We start from the raw sequence: 21089 nt of genomic DNA on the forward strand, positions 1-21089 counted from the left end.
CTGTCACATGCTCCTACCATGTGACAGGGGCTGACCCTGTCACATGGTAGGAAGACCATGTGACAGCCATGCCAGTAGGTATGGTTGTCCTTTGTCTAATCCTATGAGAAGGGCATCCGTGAGAGAAATTAGAAGGGATTCTGTGTTTAGGAATTTAAGGAAGCCAAACTGCGTGGGGTAGAGAATGTTATGTTGGTCTAGATAGTCGGAGAGTTGGAAATTGACTAGTCTCTCCATGAGTTTGGCGATAAATGGCAGGTTGGAGATGGGATGGAAGTTAGAGGTGTCTCCTGGATCAAGGTTTGGTTTCTTCAGTAGGGGTTTAAGGGTGGCAAGTTTCAGAGGGACAGGGAGCAGTTTATAATTTTGGCCAGGGGTTTGGAAATGGTATTTGGAATGGTGAGCAGTAATTTTGTCAGGATGGGATAAAGTAATTTTGTCGGGATAAAGAAATTGTTATGAATTAGAACATGGACCCCTGTTCTGAGGTAGAGTCAGCGCTGCCAAAAAGGACGTCAACCCTCTTTGGTCTCTACCGTCGGATGGCAAGGCCTTCTGATGAAGATATTTAGATGAAGACTTCACCCTAGAAGCTCATGATCCCCCCAGGAGGAGCCAGTAGGGACACGGCCGCTAGGACTTAGAAGACTCCCTGAAGATGTTCTGGATGCAGGCGCCTCCTGCAGGTCGTGGGTTCCAGATGGCTGGTGCCTCCAGCAGGTAGTGATCAGTTCATGAGTATACGTCGAAGGATAGTCCAAAGCCGGTCCAAGAGTCGAAGTCCAGAGAGAGGTCGAGAGCCGATCCAGGAGCAGACGGGAGAATGGTCCAAAGCCGATCCAGGAGCAACGAAGGAGAAGGGTCCAAAGCCAGTCCAGGTCAAAACCAGAAAATCACCACCACCGGTCCGAAGATCAGGAGCCAAAGAGTCGATCCAACGAGGAGAAGGAGAAGAAGCAGAAGAGGGACGTAGAGCAGATCCAAGAACATGGAACACAGGAACCAAGCACAGAGCCTCAATACCAAGGCAAAGTCTGAGTATCAGACCTTGTCTTAAATACAGGAACTGGAGGGAGGAGTCCCAGGAGGAGCCATGACAATTTCCTGTCATGGCTCCTTTAAATTCTCTCTTCAGCCGCACGCGTGGCTCCTAGTAGGCTGAGGGGGAGGAGCCAGCCTGGCTGAGAACCATGTGGCTGGGTTTAGACAGCAGCAGCGGCCGCGAAGAGGGAAACGAAGAAGGCTGTCTGCCAGAGCGGAGCCTCAGATATTCCCGATGCTTCGGGTGAGTTTATTGATGCTGTGGCTGCCAGCCCGACCCTGGTCGTGGCCCCCCACGGCCGGCGGCCATGACACCCGGCTGCGGGCCACCGCAGCCGGCAGTCCTAACAGAAATGGTCTGTCTTAAATAGGAAGCAAGTGAATTTCTACAGCTACTAACTGGGTCCAAGATCTAGATCACAACAGGTAGCCTTCGGATTTGATAAATGCCTTGATATTTCTGAGGACAAAACTAGAGAAAAATTCTCCCATAAAATACTGCTAGGCTGTAACACAGTTACTACTTCAGGATAGCTACAAGAAGCTACAAGAAGAAAACTCAGCAATAAATTTACTAATTTTTTCAGTATAAAAGCTGCTGCATTAGGAGCTTTGGGGTGAATCAGCTCAGTTGGAGGGGTTGTCCGAGATTTTACCAGAAGGAAGAATTCTCCTGGACAATTCAATACTAACTTTAATTTATCAGAAAGGTGCTTCTTTTTAACGACATCATTAAAAAGCCTCTAATAAAACTGGATACACTTCATTGAAAGCAGAAAACATTTTCACCATTTTCTTTCAGTGTATTTTCACTTCTTCTTTGCCAGAGCTATGTCAGGATTAAAGTCACAGGCAACTAGCTATTTGTCTAACATCAGCATTTTTTACAAGGGCAATAATATTGAAGGTATTGCTAACAGCCTGATTCCAATGGTTTGTGAAATAAACCAAAGTGTGTCCCTCTAAATTTTGCATAACTAAAACTCCATGTGATAGAAAACTGATAACATCAATAGGACTATCTCTGGATTTAGCTCGAGAAGGTAAAAAGACAGAGGAAGAGCTGAACGTCGCTTTTACATTAAAATAAATTAAGCAATGATCAGACTAAGGAACATTAGCATTTTTTCAGATTGTACAAGAAGTGCTAATTAATTGCATCCCCACCAAAAAAATCAAGTCTAAAACATGACCTGCTGGATGAGTAGGGAAGTCAACAACTTGTTTATATCCCTTAGCAGACATTAGAAATATTTCCGAGGCTTTTGAAGGGCCTGGCCAACCTGTCAGTATATTAACACCATCCAGTATTAAAAGGTTATCAGGTGAAGCTTTCTGTACACTACAAATTCAACAATATCTGTGGGACCTGGGCTAGTTGATACAGGAGGGCAGTATACAACCGTAAGTCCTCAGGACTGACAAGGCAGAAGCACATCTTCACAGTTCTCGTGTCAATGACATCATTTCACTGGAAAATCCCAAAGACTCTTTGGGGCCGATGCAATACAGCTGAGCAAACTGTTAACCTACAGTTGGACGCGGGGAGAATAGGCGCTAATCAATCCCCCAATGCAATAAGGGGATTAGCGCCTATTCAACATGCGTCCAACGCGGACTGATTCTAATAGCGCTCATCACATGCATGTGAATGAGGCTATTAGGCATTCACTCCCAATGCAAAAAAAAAAATGTGCATTTCAGACGCACATTTAACTGTCATCTATTAATGCCTGCCTGGAGCAGGTGTTAATAGCTGAGTGCATGAAAAATAAAAGAAGGATGAAAAATAAAAGAAACAAAAGTTAAAAAAAAAAAATAGACATTCGGGTTCAGGAAACGGCGCTCGACTGACAAGCGTTCGCTTCCTGAACCCTCAGCGTCGGTTTTCCTTACCAGTGGGCAGCCAAATCACGAAAACTGATTGGGTTCTCATTAGCAAGAAGGCGCTAGGGTTGCGCAATTTAAATATTGCATGGCGCCCCTCCTATGGGGGGGCACCATGCGTGCGTTAGGAGAGCGGGCACTGACTGTTCAGCGCCCACTTTCTACGCAAATTTATTGCATTGGCCCCTTTAAACATAACCAAAACAGCACCCACTTTTCAACCTTCTCTAGGTTGATGCACATACTTAAACCCACATGAGCATAATCGATTTACAATCACTGGATCAGTCACAAGGAGCCAAGATTCGGTAATACGGAGAGTGTCTATAGCATACCCTGAAAACAAATGAGAAATTATGGGCATCTTGTTCCTGACTGACCTAGCGTTAAAATTACATATGTTAAAATTTGCTACAGGATCAACCGATATTTTATTGCAATCGAGGCAATGATGAGAGGCCAGTAATACTGACAAGCACAGAGCCCTAGGTAACTGGAAGAGAGCTGAGTTCAGTCCTACCGGCCACAGTTCAAAGTAACAGACATCAGGCCACTGGAGCACATCTTAAGATAATAAATAGGAACAAAAAAAAGCAATACTCTTGATAGGAACCAGACAAATATACAATCTTTAACAGCCATCAGCCGAGAGGAAACAGCAGTCTACGCGATAAGAATCGACAAAAACAAAGCAAAGTGACAAATCAGCCGAAAGAGAGGCAAGGTAAAGGGCAATCTCCCCTTTGGCAGAAAATCTACTGCTTTGACCACACTGTCCCAGAAGGGATGTCGTCAGCAGGGGGGCAGGATCGGCAGCAGTGGCAGGGGCCTTGGCAGGCGCAGCCCGATGGAGGGAAAGCAGCCCAGAGTCCCAAAGAAAACCAGAAAACTGCCCGATGATCTCTCTCTCTCTCGCGCAAGTTTATTCTCAGTTGCAGGAGTGGAAAGGGAGGAATTGTTTTTAGCATTATTTTGATCTTTAGCATTATTAAAATTCACAGCATATCTCAATTTAAATATTATGAGCTAGCTGAAGGCTGTTGCCTTCTCTCTAGTCTAGTGGTTTGTTGTAATGTTTATTTTGTACACCACATTGATCACTGGATGGTGCGGTTTTATAAATGTTTTAAAGAAATAAATATATCTAGACCTTTTAATAGGTTGCATTGTGGTTTATTCCACACCAGAGATTAAACTTCCCAAGATAAAAAGGCAGACTGTTAGCTACATATATTGCTAGCCTAATGGTATTTGACAACACCAATCTGCATTAAATGGGATTAAACAGGCATAGCAATTAACTTCAGCGAAGTGATTTAGCAAACCTCTGACCTTTGAAAATTCAGCATTGTAAATGTAGAGAAAGTCTGAAATGTGTAGAACAAGGAGGAGTAGGCTTATTAAGCGACATAAAAATGTGATCATTCTTAAAAAGGGGGACCAGCTGAGTGCAGTGCTGCACACTGCCATGTGAAGGGACCTGTGTTTGAGTCCCATCTCAGGGGGTTTTGCAGCCCTGGGGCAACTATGGCGGAAGCGGTCACAGCCCATGCAGGGGGAGGGTGGTGATAGCTAATTGCACAATGGCAGCACCTACGGTAGTAGCTGGATTCAGGGCCCATAACTGCAGGGTTCTGAAAAAGCCTTGGTGGATGCCTCCCCCTCTAGCCAAAGGCTATCACAGCGCTGATTGGCCTAAAGTAAATTAGGAGATATAAAACAGGGGAAATTATTATTCCCAGGGTTGTTGAGCAAGAAGGCTGATGGCAACAGATTCTAGCCCTGGTTCTGATTCCATTGGAAGCCCAAGGGAGAAGGTTCAAAAAAAAGGTTTAAAATAAATTGTACCACTGTGGCTTAATCACTCGTTATCATGTACAAGGTTTAGAAACGTTCACGATTATAATCGTAGTCCGCATTTTTTTGCTGAAGCCCCTGCTGGCACAAGGAGTAAGAGCTGGGCTCCAGAACTGATCTTGGGGACTGCTGCCGAGCCATGGCCAGACCGGCCATTCAAGTTGAATTCTGCTACTTAGAGTCTAGTTTTTATACATAACGTGCCAAAGAGAAACACGTTTTAATTGCACATTTTCTGATGATTTACTGTTAAAGGTTTAACGTTTGCCCTTGGATATGTTTTGGATAACTAGATCTGGAGGACATTTTTACATACAAATTCCATCTGTCCTGGTTTCAATGTGTAGCTATACATATGGCCTGATTTTAAAAAGCATTTACATGCTTAAAATTGGGTTTTACATGTGTAAATTTAATTTCACCCATGTAAGTGGGCTTTTGAAAATTGCTACAGTATATGCCACTGAATTGTCCATAGGATATTCATGTGTAAATGCAATTTACATGCATAAATGGGTTCTTTTTAAATTGCAGAGATGGTAAATTTTAAAGAGGTGCACAGGCGCACATTGGCACACGTATGTCGGCCCACACCCAGGGATACGGCCATTTTATAACATACGCGCACATGTGCACGCATGTTATAAAATAGCCTAACCACGTGCACATGTGCGCCAAATTTTAAGTGGGCACACGCAAGTTCGTACAAATGCTGCTTCTACCAATTAAATCGGGGGAATTTAAAATGGACACGCATCAATAGTATTTCCAGTTTTACCAGTTTGTCCCCAGTTCACCCTATTAAGAGACAGGTCCTCCAAATCCCCCCTAGTTTAATAGCCTTCACTCCCCCCAGTTAGACCCAATTCTTAAAACCCCGCAGATCTATTTTTCTTTATTTATAACTTACATAGCAGAAGTAAAGTTACGTGGCGGGGGTCTCGGCACACACTGGATCACGTAAGTATTTACACGCACAGCTCAGGTTCACGTCCAAGCTCTGCCCAGTCCACACCCATGCCGGTCCCTTTTTGCAATCTTCCAAGATGTGCACGCTCCGGTGGATACACGGGTATCTCGGCAGCTTTTAAACTCCACTCGGTGCTCGCGAGCCCCACATGTTTGTGCATCCCCTAATTAATGTGTGTGTCGGGCTTTCAAAATTCACCTTTAAGTGTATATCCATTTTAGCTTGGTAATTTCATTCTCACCTTGCAGTTTTGTGCCAATATTATCCTTTGAAGCTAGTGGTTAAAGAGATACTGTTGAAGTTTATATAGCAGGTAAAAAATCTTTGGAAAAAATGAGCTTGGCATCTTGTTTTTTGTATGTAATTTTAATATCTCACTTTTAAAAATAGGTTTTGCTGGATTACTGCTTCTGGTACAGGTTCCTTGTACCATGCTCCAGTAAACCAACATTTGTTCGCAGTTTCAGATTGTATCTATAAACATTTTGTAATTTATAGAAGTATTGTTTCTTTCACACTACTTTGCTGGTTTCCTTTTAGTAGTAGAGCTCAGTGAAACTGGTCAATCTTGTTGTTTCAAGTTGCACAACAGTTGTAAATATAGATGTTAGCCAATCCCATGTTTACCTTTTCTGGGAGGGTCAGATGGAGTGAGGTCCCTGACTGGCCCATATAACATGGGCGTTGGGCACAGCCTCGTGTTGCCCGGCTTTTGGTGGCATGGAATGGATAAAGGATAGGCCTTATGGTGTGGGGGAAGCGAGGTAAGCCATCCATTGCTCCGCTGTTGTTTGAACCAAACAGCGGATGTTCTGGCTGATTGGCTTGTTGGAGGGAGCAAGGGATTTTAGGAGGAGGCAGGGTCTCATCTACAGGCGTTTTAGTCATTCCCACTTTTTTGGTAAGGTGAGGCAGGCAACATCCCTCCCACCTACCCTCTGTTATGATGTTGTTATTGTAATGTTGTGGCTGTCGCAGCTTGATTTCGGGGTCTTATTACTCAAGTTTGATTAATTTACTGGGTCATATTGACCAGCCAGCTGGGTCAGATGGTTGGTCAGCACTGGATTTCTTTAGTTTTTTGAGAGCATTTGGGTGCAGTCTTGTTGGGTTGTGGCAGGAACTTCGTTTCGAGGCAGCATGGTGCCATTGGATGCCTATAGGCTGAGGGGTCTGGGGGTGGGTGCATATTGCTTGGGCTTGGCAAATTATCAATGGGACTTTGCATTATGGTGTCATGAACTCAGATAATTTGTGGTGTTTTGTGTTAATAAAGCTGCAGCCCTGTTGATCCCAAGTTTACATGTCTGCCTGTTGTTTGTGGTGTGAATTTGTAAGGAGGGCAGTTGAAGGAGAGGCTGGGGTCCTGGCTTCCCATGTTATGACAATGCTCATTTAATGCCTGATGGATATTCTGTCTCTATAAAGTGGACTAATTTATAAGTAATACTGCCTGATGTAAAACTGTACATCTCTAGCCTACTGCCAGGCATATTTTTCCAAATGAAACCAAATATGGTACTTCCAGAAACAAACTAAAATTTCCGTTCATTAGTTATTCCTAATGACATGGCCGCGAAGAACACTGTTAGAGTGGATGAGATTACGGCACATATGGATATGACTGCTAAATATTTCCAAAATCCTGCCAATGAGCCTTGATGGACCTCTGACTGCATTGCAGAAAGATGTCTTCGTAGTAACAGAAGTAATACTTTGTGATCATGGGAAATCCACAAACCAGTGGAAACAAAGTAGACTGAACAAACAGATCTAATGGGGAAAGTCAGTGAAATCAGTGAGAGGAGCTTTGTGTGGGTCACAGAGGAGTGATCAGTTTTGAGTTAATCTGGGTGTGAAAGGAAAACAGAACCCTGAGCTGCGACACATGGACTGCACTACGGACCTGATTGTAAAAAGCATTTGTGTGCCTAAAATTGGGTTTTACACGTGTAAATGCACTTTGCCCATGTAAGTGAGCTTTTGAAAATTGCTATAGTATGTGCCAGTGAATCGTCCATAGGATATTCCCATGTAAGTATATTTTACGTGCATAAACGATGTTTTAAAATTGTTACAATAGTAAGTTACATTTACTTATGTCACGCTTTTTAAAATTACCTCCTATGTATCCATCATGTTAAACAAACAAAAAAAACCCTCAAGCTGCTTTGTTGGGCAAATCTCATCCCCTTCCTCCCCCCAAACAGTACAGAGTATGTATCCCTCACCCTGCCAGGTGAGACGAGCTATCCGTACTTTTTTTTTCTTTGCAATTATATCCACTTTTGATTTTCTTTTTTTTTTTTTTTATTCTAGCTTTTGAAAACAGCAGACCTTGTTCCAAGTGAAAATTACATTCTTGGCTACCATCCTCATGGCATTATGAGCATAGGAGCTTTCTGCAATTTTGGAACAGACACAACCGGATTCTCCAAAGCATTTCCGGGAGTGACGCCCTATCTCACGACTTTAAATGGCAATTTTCGTGTTCCTGTATACAGGGATTATCTGTTGGCAGCAGGTAAGCCTGCCATTCTCTTGGTAACCTAAGAAGGTACATCTTATGCCACTGCAAAATAGAAGCAATGGCATCGGTTAAAATCTCTTTGGTTTGTGCAAATAATGTGCAGTGCTCAAAATTTGTGAAACACGCTTTTTCATCTGGTATATTTCCTTTTCTGCAGCACCTCTTATAAAATTCAGCTAGGATCATTTCCTTTTTGTCATATTAAGATTAAACAAAATCTTATAAGCTATCACAGTCTTGGAAAAGTACTCTACCAGTACATCACTGGGAATAATAGGAAGAGGTAGCCTTGTTCTTAGGGTACAAAACTGTAGAAGTATGATTTTGGAATATACTTGGTTTGTTGATGTAAATTCACAAACTTTCCCTTGTTATGACAACTTAAATAAGTCATTGCATTCTCCTATCCCCATGTACGCAAATATTGAGCATTGTATAAATCAAAATGATTGTTATTACTAGTACTACTACCCATACCGATTAACAATAATGTTAGAATACAGGGCCGGATTTAAGATTCTGGCGCCTCTAGGCATCGGATCGGAGATGTGGGATTTCACCCCTGGAAATCGGAGAGCAGTTTTTGGGAGCCTTCAGAATCTGGCACCCTAGGCACATTGCCTATGTTGCCTGTGCCTAAATCCAGCCCTGGTAAAATGTAACGGTGGATGCCAGAGGGTGACCGTTTCCAGGACTCTATCATATTATAAGAGAACCCAGCATGCAGACCAAAGTGCTTTGTGCATGTGCTGGGGCATCTAAGAGAAAAAGTTCCTGGGGTGCATAGGAAGTGGACAAAGCTCTCCATCCTTGAATAGGCATTGGATCGAAGTCTGGTGGAGCACATGCTTCCCCAATCCCCATCACATGTCTCATCAGCACGACGGCCCTGATTGTGAGATTTGGAGTGATGCCCAGCCAGGAGCAGAAACTTCACTTATGTCACTCTAATTCTTTCAAAAATGTTCAAGGGGAAAATAGTTGATTTTCTCTTTTTTCTCTAGTGCCTATCGTCAATCTAGGTGATTTACAAATGTTACATATATACCATTTTAAAATAAATAAAATACAATACCAATACAAAATAATATAAAATGTACAACATGAATAAGTGACTCTTGACCTTCCCCTCTAGGTCCCCTTGCTGCCTAACTCTTCAGCCCTGTCCTTTTTCCCTTTAGATATCATTATAAACCTCCTTAAAAAGCCAGGTTTTAACGTTTCCCTAAATAGCTTACGTTCTCTCATTAGCTGTAACTCCTCCAGCATTGAATTCCAGAGTACTGGTCCTGCCACTGGAATCGCTCGTTCACGCACCATGTTCAAGCCAGCTTCCTTCACTGAGGCGGTCACCTATAATTCCCTTTGCAGCACATACCACTGTAATCTGGATCTCAACCATCCATTTTCCAGTTTATAGAGTACTTGATGTATTATTACTAACACTTTAAACGGATCCTAAATGATACTGACAACCAATGAATGTCCTTAAGTACAGGCATATGATGTTCATACCGCTCCACTCCACACAGTGCTCTGGCCACAGAATTTTGTAATAACTGTACTGATTTAATCATGTTTTTTGGTAAACCTAGGAGTGAATTACAATAGTCAATATTATTTAGTACCATCATTTGCATAACTAATTGAAAATCATCAAAGCCCAAATTTGGCTTTATGCGTTTTGTGATTTGCAGGAGGATATTTATAGTGTTTGACAATCTGGGTACAGTTTACAGAGTGACTGGTTTTCCCTTTCGACAGGAATAAGAAATTACAGTAATATTTTTGAAGCAACATGTAAGCATGCCTGGCTGGAAAGTTGGCTCTGTTGGAAATGCTTCCTTAAGGGTGTATTGGACCAAAACATGCCATTATTTTCCTTCCAAGAAGAAAATGATTTTGTAAACTTTTATTCTCTGTAATTTGGAGTCTAATTACTGTCTGGCCAGAAACTCAATGCTCCTGCTTTGGTGGCCGCCTTTGGTGCTCAACAAATCCATCTTTCTGGTAGCTCTAGTCATGGGCCAGCAATGCACTTCAAGGCTGACATTGGAAATAGCTCCCCCCTCCCTGCCAATTTTGTATTCATTTTTATTGGAATCTCAAATAACATATCAAGAAAACACAACAATCTTGAATAAATATAACAGAGTGAAAATCAATCAAAAAGGAATAACACAAAAATAAAACCAAAGAATTTAATTTGCATTGAAAAAGCCACAAAATGAAAGCAAAAGGGAATCCATCACCAATATATAAATAAGGAATAAAAGAAAAAAATCAGTCAGTAATCTCTAAAATAGCTAAGCAGGCTATCAACAGTAGCAGACACTACACACGCAAGAAGGAAACAATACATTTAATAAATGGAGTAGAAGTGTTCTCAACTAACTTCTAGTAGAATTCGTAATGTAACTTTATTACTAAGAAAGGTATAACTGCTAAGTTTAGAAAAATCATGTATCTTTTCAAATATTTAATCACATGTGCCTCAGGAAAAATTAATCTCCCACATGTACCTTGCACTGCCACATGGTTAAAATCAGATTTTAGCATTCTGAGGATATTTTGACAATTACATTATTGTTTTTGTCAACCAATGAGTTAGCCAAGTGGTACAGGCTCTATTAATGGCTAGCATAGATTATTGCAATGCAATGTTGATTGGTCTGCCCCGGAAAACCTAAAAAAGCTGCACTTATTACAGAATTCAGTAGCTCGGATGATAATGGGGTTAAGGGCCAGAATTCATTTCACGCCTAGACTGAAATGATTACATTGGCTGCCTGTTGAAGCACAAGATTATGTTTAAAACCTAGTTCTCACATTTAAAGTATTGCAAGACTCAGGACTTGATTACTTACTATTTAAACTGATCTAGTAGTAGTCTCCTGTATGCTCATTAAGATCATAACAAAAAGAATTGTTCATAATTCTGAGATCATCAGAAGTCTAGTTGGTTAAAAACTCAGAACAGGCTTTTTCTGAGGTGGCTCCCAAATTGAGGAATTCTCTCCTAGACAATATCTGAACATAAAAAATATTTAGATAATAACTTTGATACCAGCACGTGGGCGCACATGTATGCGCATATGCCGGCTCATGCCAAAAGACAGGGCCATTTTATAAATACCGTATTTTTCGCTCCAAAAGACGCACCTGACCATAAGACGCACCTAGGGGCGGATTTTAAAAAGGTTACTTGCGTAACCCTTTTAAACCCGCTGTTGCGTGCGCCGAACCTATTTTGCATAGGCCCGGTGACACGTGCAAGCCCCAGGACGCGTGTAAGTCCTGGAGCTTGAAAAAATGGGTGGGAGAGGTCCAGGGCGGGGAGGCCCGGGACGGGGAGAGGGCATGGCCAGAGGCCTCTCCACTGCTGCTGGGCCTGAGGATCGTGTGCCGGCACTTGGCCAGCGCGCGCAACCTACGCCTGCCCAGAGGCAGGCGTAAATTAAAAAATAAAGGTGTGTGTGGGGGGGGGGGGGGATTTAGGTAGGGCTGGGGGGCGGGTTAGATAGGGGAAGGTGGGGGAAGCGGAAGGAAAGTTCCCTCTGAGGCCGCTCCGATTTCTGGCCTTGGAGGGAATGGGGAAAGCCATCGGGGTTCCCATAGAGCTCGGCGCGCTCAAGGTGCACAAGTGTGCACCCCCTTGCGTGCGCCGACCCCAAATTTTATAATATGCGCACGGCTGCGCGCGCATGTTATAAAATCTGGCATAGATTTGTGCGTGCGCGTAGGTGCAAATATCTGGCCCCTAGGATTTAGTGGAGGAAAATAAGAAAAAAAAATTCTGTCCCCATGAAGGACTCTGTACGGAGCTCCCTCCTGGTGGCCTGGTATGCTTTTCATTAATTTCAGCTGTCAAAAACTGCTAATCAGTTCTGAAAATCCACATTGCTTCATATGCAAGAAACATTTTATCATAAATCACTGAACTATAACATGAACTAAAAAAGTAAAGGTTTGTATCATGTGTCCTCTATCCCAGGCAGTATATTACCCTCATGATTTTCTAATATATCTATCAAATGAGAAGGAAATGGCTTGCACTAACCATAAACTTTGATGCCATGTATCGTCTTCTGCCGGCAGAGCTTGAGCTCTCTGCCGGGCTGGTGTTCCTGGGGTGCATTTTACAGCAAAGCGTGGTGCAGGTCAAACATCAGCTGTTTGAGCCGCGTGCACTACGGAGGCCCCTCCAGTTCAAACAGCTCCCTGCCGGTCTGCTGTTCCCGGGGTGCTGCGGGAAGTATGTGTGTACATACCTATGCACATGTCAAGAATAAGGAGGTGGAAAGGTAGGACCAAGGCTGATCATGGTGCATGTTGAGTCCTTATGAGAAGCAAGTCTGGAGATTTTGAGTTTAAGAGCACAGAAAGAGAGATAGAGAGAGACTGATACTGTAGGAAGACAACAGGACACTCTATATATCTCCCACTGTAAGAGGGGCACTTTCAGTTCAAGGTGGGTTTTCAGTGGGGGCGGTGATACATTGATCTGCCTAGGGTGCAAGGGTCTGTAGACCCTTGTAATACTGCCCCATTCCCAAAACCCACCCTGAGTTGAAAGTGCCCCTCTTAAAATGAGAGATATACAGAGTGTCATATTGTCTGTCTCTCTTTCTCTCTCTCACACCCTCCCCCGCCTCCCAATACGCGTAAAGGCTGCACACATACTCACGGCAGGGCTGTTTTAAATGATACACGTGTACTTACGCGTACAATATAAAATTAAGCGTATCTTTGTTCACGTGCCAATACAGGTGCTTATGGGCGCATGCACTTTCCTTTTAAAATTCGCCAGATAGTGCATAATTAATGATAGAACTCATTGCCACAGGGCATTAGAAATAATATAACTAGTTTCAAAAAAGGATTAGATTAATTTATGGGAGCTAGAATAATCATTGACTATTTAATTTAACACCACAGCCATGGATATCGCCCCAGGTTCAATTCATTTACAAACCATGAATGCTAAAACCTGAAGGTTATGATTGGATAAATGCTGTTTCTTATACAGGCATGACTTTCCACCCAGGCCTACCAGACTTGTGCCTAGAGTGGCAAAATATGGGGGGTGGCAAATTTTCTGCTTCTCTACCCTCCCCCCCTCCCACCACCACCCTGCAATCTTGCCCTAGACCTCCAAAGATCTCTCCTGCTGCCACCATTACAGCTCCTTCCTTCAAGACCTTGACTCCAGTAACACAATCCTCACAGTACAGTGAGCATGGGGGGAGTAAGCCTGTGCTCACAGTCCCCGCCCCTTCTGTGCGGGAGGCGGGGCCAGTGAGCATAGGTTTAATCCTCGCATTCTCTGCACGGCAAGGATCGTGTCACTGGAATGGAGGTCTGGGGTGGGGCGGAGCACAGCTCAGAGGTTTGTATGGGGGGAGGAGGGTAGCATTGAACCAGCACTGAATCAGTGCCTAGGGGTGGCATTCTTCGCTATTCTTATACATTCCCTCTAAGCTCCCATGGCTTGCCTGTTTCAAAACCTAGGGTAGTGGGCTAGAAGAACTTTTGATCTGACCAAGTCTGGCAATTCCTATGTTGTGCTTATCATCCGTTTTTTAGATTAATTGAAGACTTAGATTCATCAAGAAAGTGCAGAGGTTTCAGCACATGTAATTAGCTTCTACAGCAAAATAATTCATATATAATTAAATATGAACTTCAGCTTGTTTGCTTGGGATTTATTCCGGTTTTACTCATATGTATTAAGGTTGCAAACCCATGTTATATCATTTTCTTCATGATTTTATATTTTAGTATGTGCCGTTTATTTATTTATTTATTTATCACGTTTTATATACTGTCATTCGGGTTTGCCATCAAAACGGTTTAGTGTTCGCTAAAGCTTTCTATAGAAATCCTTGGCTTTTCCAGATTGTGCATAGTTTAAATGGGACTTTATGTTTAATTGTCCAGCAAAGCTAGCCAAGCTACTTTGTGTCACCTCCAGATGTATGACAGATTATTTTTCCAGAGCAGAATTTATGACTGTAGTTGTTGTCAGATTGTAATTAATAAGTATCTCTGAGGAAGGGACTTGTGTGGTCCTTAGAGTCATGTGTATATTTATTGCTGGATAACTAAGACGTTGGTCCAGTAGAAGGTATTGCAGTGTGCAAAGAATCCAATTCTCACTGTGATCCAGTTAATGAACGGATGTGCTGTCTGAACTGCAGATTATTAGGTAGTGGTACAGTGGTAATGATTCCATTTGTTTTATTCTAGGAATGTGTTCTGTGAACAAATCCTCAATAAATTACCTCCTGTCAAGAAACGGCACAGGGAATGCTGTTGTGATTGTGGTGGGAGGTGCAGCTGAAGCCTTAAACTGCAACAGCAAACAACATATCCTAACCCTGAAGAACAGGAAAGGGTTTATTAAAATGGCTCTTGCACACGGGTATGTCCAAGGTATAATACTCTGCTACATCCTTATCAGGCAAAGGCTTTGGGCATGCATTACTGCCAGTATTACAGTGAGTGTCTCGAATCTTTCTTAGGTTTGAATAGTAAGCTTGTAATGTTTGAAAAATGCAATCTTGTCTACAGTACAGAATACCAATCTCTCTCATGTCCTCTTTGCTAATCTTTTAATTTACATGGTTCATTCACTTTAGTCAAAGTAGAACTGAACTCCTTTTGAAAACAGCGGTTCAACCAGGGCAGGCTGTAGAGGAGTGCAGGATAGGGGCAAGGGCTCACTCTCCCCCCTCCCCCACTATCTACCCCCCCCCCCCCACAACCTCTTAAGCAGAGAACCTCCCCATTTGCACCCTGAAAGAGAGGTGTTTTCTTAGCCACTCCTGCCACTTCCAGCGCTGGTCTGACAGTAGCAGCTCTGGAAGTATAATCCGCATGTAGCTTGTGCATCCAGCGCGGCCGCTGTCAGAGCAGTCCTGCAAGTGCCTGGAGAGACTAAGAGAAAACCCTCTCCCGGCTGGGGTTTTCAGGGTCTGGGGATAGGGGTGGGCCTGTGCTTAAGAGGTGGTGGGTAGGGAGAGGGGAGCAGGAGGGAGCCTTAATACAGAATTCTAAAAACTGGGGAAGGGGGACGGGGGGGACGGGACGCTAACCTGTGCACACTGCACAATTTGCTTTTTTAAATCCTTCTGAGGGATGTAGAGGGAAATGGGGGCTGCTCAGCCCAGCAGGGCGAGTTGTGAAATATTGAAGGGGGCTGGTTATTGGACCACAGGCCTGCAGCGCACCATTTTTAAAACTTTTTTTTATACAATTCCACGTAACCCACCATAATCTTTTGAATAAAGCTGGTTAACTCTTAAGTTATCCAGCTACACAAGACCAGAGAATTTTAAAATCTAACGGGTTATATTCAAACATAGCTGGTTAGATTTTGAACTTATGCGGCTACATGTAGCCGGATAACTTTATGTGAGTATATTCAGCGAGAAGTTTATTCCATTGACTCTCGGACAAGATATCTGACTAACTTTAGCTGGATAATTTGTCTGTTCACTGGTTTTCCAAATATGCCCCACCCCCTTTTTAAAATCTTCTAGGCTTCCAAAATTTTTTTTAATGTTCTTTTTAACAAAATTGTCCATAATTCATTGTACCATCAGCACTTAAATGGAATAGAGTCTCCCCTTAAATAACCAAAGAATTGTTCTGAAATGATTCTCACACAATAATTTTCTGATGATTCAAACTTGCCTTAAGTAGTTGCCTTATTATACCCTTTCTTCTGTAGTATTGTGTGGCTTAATACTTCTCATTCCAAAATCCTTTATTTCTTGGATAACTGTACATCCTCATTCACATTTAACTTAAACTTCAAACGCCAATGTGGCCACTGTTTTGCCACCATTTCACCACAGCTAGAGCAAAGTTGTATATTTTGTTTAAATACTCTTAAACTAACAGGTCTGAGTACTAATATAGAATGGAGCTTGTTTCTTTGAGTGGATTGGATTTGAAGATTAGGATTGGCTGATTTTGTTGTACTTATGTGATTGGTGGGAGATAATTCAATTTGATTGGTTCACAGGCTTATATAAGTTCTGTCAGTGGATGAAGCTAGTTGTTCCAGCAGAATGAGAGAAGCAGTAATCTAACTTGCATAGTGGGAACTGGCAATTTTTGCTTATTAGTAAGTATTTCTGTAGCCCAAGGATACTGTTTTGAATTATTAATTGTACATTCATGAAATAATTATTACAGAATCACCCTGAAGCAGCCATTCTAGCGAAACAGTGGCTACTTTGGTGATGAGGTTTAAGTTAAATTGGAATTTGGATGTACCGTGCTCCCAGAGATGAAAAGTTTTTGGAATGCGAAGTGTTAAGTCATGCAACATATCAACTGTACATTTTGATGGGGATCCATGGTCTTGCATTAGTTGGATGAAACTGTATGAAAAGACAAGTTCTTAAGATAAGATTAAATCATTAGAAAATGATTGTGTGTAATTCATTTCAGAACAATTCTTTGGTTATTTAACATGGTGACTGTTTTCTATTTCGATACTAATGGTATAGTGAAATAATATTTTTGTTAATGAGAGCATAAGAGAGTTTTTTGGAAACATTATAAGATTTTTAAAAAGGGGAGTTTTATGACCAATGACTGAAGAGTTGCCAGTGGCAAAATCTAATTTTCAGATAACAACTGTTCTAAGGTCTGTTTCTCCATTCAGAATAGGAATTGGAAGATATTATTCCTCTTGCTTTTGTTAAAAAAAAATATATAAAAATTTATTGAAGTTTTTCGGTTAGGGTTACTAAAGTGTACCCTTAATACATCTCAATATCATGTGGAGCTGCTAAAAAACCAGGGCTGGCCCAAAGTCCGTCTCTCTACAGAGATTGAGTTACTGGGCAGCTCTGGGAAAATGGAAGTGATGTGTGAGACAGAGGAAAGTCAGGAAAAAGGGAGAAATTGATCCATTTAAGAGGAGCAGAAGTTGGCAAATCCGCTGGGTCACGTCCTTCTTCAAGTTGGGTGTGTGCTGCCTCCGATAATAAAGCAACAAGAATGACTATACCCAACTTGGAGAAAGAAGTGACTCAGTAGATTTGATACATTTTTTTCCCTTCCTCCTTGCTTTCCTCTGCTTTACACATTGCTTCCATTTTCCAGAGCTGCCAAGTGACCCAGTCTCTGGAGAGATACCGGAGGCCAGTTTTGGCTTGTTAGCATTGATGCATTGTGGTACTTGTAGTGCTTTTTGATTTCCAATAAAAGAAGCAGGTCTGCCAATACCACAGTGCACTGGGAAGTAAATTTAAGAAACCTCAGTCTGGCCTGGATTCTCCTTCCAGAAGATGGGATTTCATGGCAACTCTGATTTCCAGGAAAGCAGTGAAAGGGCAGCACTTCATAGTTCACCAATGGTTTCAACAAAAGAAAAAAGCCAGCAAACTTTATTTTTAGCTGCAAAATTACAAGTGCAAAACATGGCAGGTAGGTAAAAAATGAGGTGAGCCAGGCATTGAAGCTTTTGAAGGAAAACTGCTTTTTTGTTACCCCCTTGTATCCTTCTTTTGCACTGTAAATTGTCATCACTTTAGAGATGAGCTCAATATGCTTAAAGCAGCAGCTGCACAATAGTGAATGAAAGAATTCAAAAAAGTGCCCCAGTCATCAGCACTTCCCATTTGGTGAGTACATGAAAATTTCCTTTGTGGATTACTGCTGCCAGCCCAGCTAAACTAAGGCTTGGGACTTCATGCTTTTCTTGTTTTTACATCTGGTGCTTGTAGGGGGAACACCTGCTCTGGTAATTATCGATCATGCCACTTTCTACAGGGGAGGGATTCATTTGAAGGCAAGAACAGGGCTGTAGGAGCTTTCAGGAGACTTGCTTTATTTAGAAAAGTCATGTCAGATATGATCCACGCTTATATATGATTATTTAGAATCCCTTTTGCGAAATTGTATAATGGGCAAAACTACTGTTTGCTTACTGTTTGACACTGGTGCCTTTATGTAACATCTTGAAGGCTGTATTTGGTGAAACTGGCCCATAATCAAGGAGCCTTTAGCTAGTCTGTAGTAAATTTTGATCACAGAGGAAAATGTTGTTTGATCAGAATTATTCCTTTTCTTTTGGGCTAGAGATTTCCTTATGCTATGCTGGCTTCTCTCTTTCAAAGTATTTGGAGCAGTGGTTCCCAACTCTGTCACACAGGCATACATAACTGGTCTTGTTTTCAGGCTATCCATAATAAATACACAAGAAATACATTGGAGACCCACTGGATATTCAATATGGCTGTTGTGAAAACAGTTTGATTGGTTAGGTGTGCCTCCAGGACTGGATGGATAATCACTAATTTAGAGAACACGACCTCCCACTTCATGTTCAAAAAAGCAGTTTCTTATAGATCGCACAAAATGCTGTCCCATAGCTTTCCTATCTAAAATTCTGCCACCAGCCCTCTATGTGATTTTAGATAAAACACTTTGTCTTTCAGGACCATTTGAAAACAAGACATTTGTCTTAATATGGTTCTTCTAGTCAACAGAGGAAAAGACAATGCAAAAATCAGAACTGTATCCTCAGCCTAGAACATGTGAAAGTAGTAAGAGCAATTTAGATGCAGATAAAGCATTTCATTAATATAAGATTAGAGCACACTTCACCATCATATTATTTGGTAACATTTCTCATGCCTGCCTCCAACGTGGGCATCACAGAAGACTTTCTAGCAAGTAAGAGTACTGTAGAATAGCTTATGAAGAGAAAAACGGATTATTTACCTAATTACACTTGGGTTAAAGGAGGCACTAAATAGTAAAGTGCTTTAGCCATGGTCAAATAGGCCTTCCTCACCTCTTGTTCATAAGACTAAGTACAAGCCCAGGGGTAGGCAACTCCGGTCCTGGAATACCCCAAGCAGGTCTGGGTTTCAGGGCATCCACAGTGAATGTGCATGAGATATGTTTGCATACAGTGGAGGCAGCGCCTGCAAATATACTTCATGCACATTTCTTATGCACATCCTGAAAACCAGACCTGCTTGTGGCACTCCAGGACCGGAGTTGCCTACCCTTGACCACTCCTCTCAAGTGGTTTACTAGTCTGTGCAAAATTTCAGTTTTGTTGCTTGGAAACAAAAACAGCAATCTTAGAAAAAGAAAATAAGCTGTTTGCATAATTTGGCTGTACTTGGTTTCATAAAAAGAATGATTTATTTTTTTTTAATGAGGATTTTCTTTTTTCATGTGTTGCTGGGGACTGTATCTTAACAGGGTAATATGCAAAGCCATTTCAATAGCTGAAGCAGTGTGTTGCTCATGCAAATTAGCTTTTGCAAAATTGCCTGCTCCATATGCACATAAGTTTACCCACGCTGAGCAGACGCATTCCCTGGGCAGGGGTTGGCTCGTGCATGCACAATTGTCAATTTTCAAAAGTGTGCATAGAAATTTACCCCCAAAAAAATCAATGCTCAAGTTAGCAGGTGTAATTGTGTGGGGGTAGTTTTGGTGGGATAATTTTCAAGGGGAAAATATGCATGCAATTTTATCCATTGAAAACTGATGTAACGTCTGAGAATAAATGCCTTAAAATCTATATGGGCTGTTACAAAATTACCCCCTAAGTGTGTGTGAATTTTTCTAGGATTGCCCTCGTGCCAGTTTATTCCTTTGGGGAGAATGAAATATTTAACCAGTACCAATTTGAGGACGGGAGCTGGAAAAGAAACCTTCAGAAGCTCTTTCAGGAATGGATTGGATTTGCGCCATGTGTCTTTATAGGACGGGGGATTTTTTCAAGCACCTCCACAGGCCTTCTGCCATTCCAGAAGCCCATCAATACTGTGGGTTTGTATTTGATCCACTTAGTTACGCATCTTTTAAAAACACATGCAGAATTTACTGATTTTCAACAAACAGAGCCAAAGTAGAGAACAGTGACAGTGGCATGTTTATTATTATTTATTTATTTATTTGTATATACCGTGTTCGATTTTACATTGCTTCCTTGTCTGCTATTATACTAATGAATTTTGACAAGGTAAGTGATGTAATATGTTAAGGAACAGCTGCGTGGTTTTATTACAAAATGTAAGCTCCATCAGCTTTCATTTGCCCCACCCTAAAAGTCTGGAAACACCAAAAGAAAGAAATGCTCATGTTACAGGAGTACAGTGCTAATGTGGAAAAGACCGTTGTGCATTGGAGAAGATCACACCTGAGCTCCTGTTTCCTTGACGTGCTTCCTTCCAGTTAACCACTGAACGCCACTGCTATTAAGAACATAAGACGAGCCATACTGGGGCACACCAAGGTCCATTAAGTCCCGCATCCTGTCTCCGACAGTGGCCAGTTCAGGCTACAAGTACTCAGTAGTTCCCAAAAGATAGAGCTGTTTCTTATTGCTCACTCCCAGGGGTAAGCAATGGCTTTCCCAACTCTGCTTGGCTAATAATTGCTCACGGACTTTTCCTACAGGAACCTGTTCACTCCTCTTTTAAACTCCGCTATACTAGTCACCGTGATCACATCCTCTGGCAAAAAAAACTTCAAAGCTTGATTGTTTCGAATGAAAAAATACTTTCTACAATTGGTTTAAAATGTTGTTGTTAGTTTCATGTGTGTCCCCTTGTTTTAGGATTATTTGAAGGAGTAAATATCCACCCTTCTCATGATTTTTATAAACTTCTACCATATCCTCTCTGTCCTCTTTTCTCCAGGCTACAGAACCCTAACCTGTTTAGCCTTTCTTCATAAGGGAGCTGTTCCTTCGTCTTTATCATTTTTGTTGCCCTTGTTTGCACTTTGTCTAGTTCTACTAGGCATTTCTTTAGGGAT

At 41.9% G+C, this 21089-nt stretch overlaps 1 protein-coding gene across 2 annotated transcripts in view; it reads left to right on the forward strand.

Annotated features, from left to right (window-relative positions):
* LOC115099001 (diacylglycerol O-acyltransferase 2-like) overlaps window positions 1–21089 on the forward strand; it is a 98208-nt gene that overhangs the window by 69120 nt on the left and 7999 nt on the right. For both annotated transcript variants that reach the window (XR_003858663.1, XM_029616215.1), the window contains exons 6-8: window positions 8075–8279; window positions 14535–14709; window positions 19897–20099. Coding sequence is in view for 1 of the 2 variants with exons in the window: in XM_029616215.1 (XP_029472075.1) it covers window positions 8075–8279; window positions 14535–14709; window positions 19897–20099 (583 nt within the window). In the remaining variant the exon portion in view is untranslated. The remainder of the gene's footprint in view (window positions 1–8074; window positions 8280–14534; window positions 14710–19896; window positions 20100–21089) is intronic.

This window comes from Rhinatrema bivittatum, chromosome 9, assembly GCF_901001135.1.
Source record: "Rhinatrema bivittatum chromosome 9, aRhiBiv1.1, whole genome shotgun sequence".
In the NCBI taxonomy this organism is placed as follows: Eukaryota; Metazoa; Chordata; class Amphibia; order Gymnophiona; family Rhinatrematidae; genus Rhinatrema; species Rhinatrema bivittatum.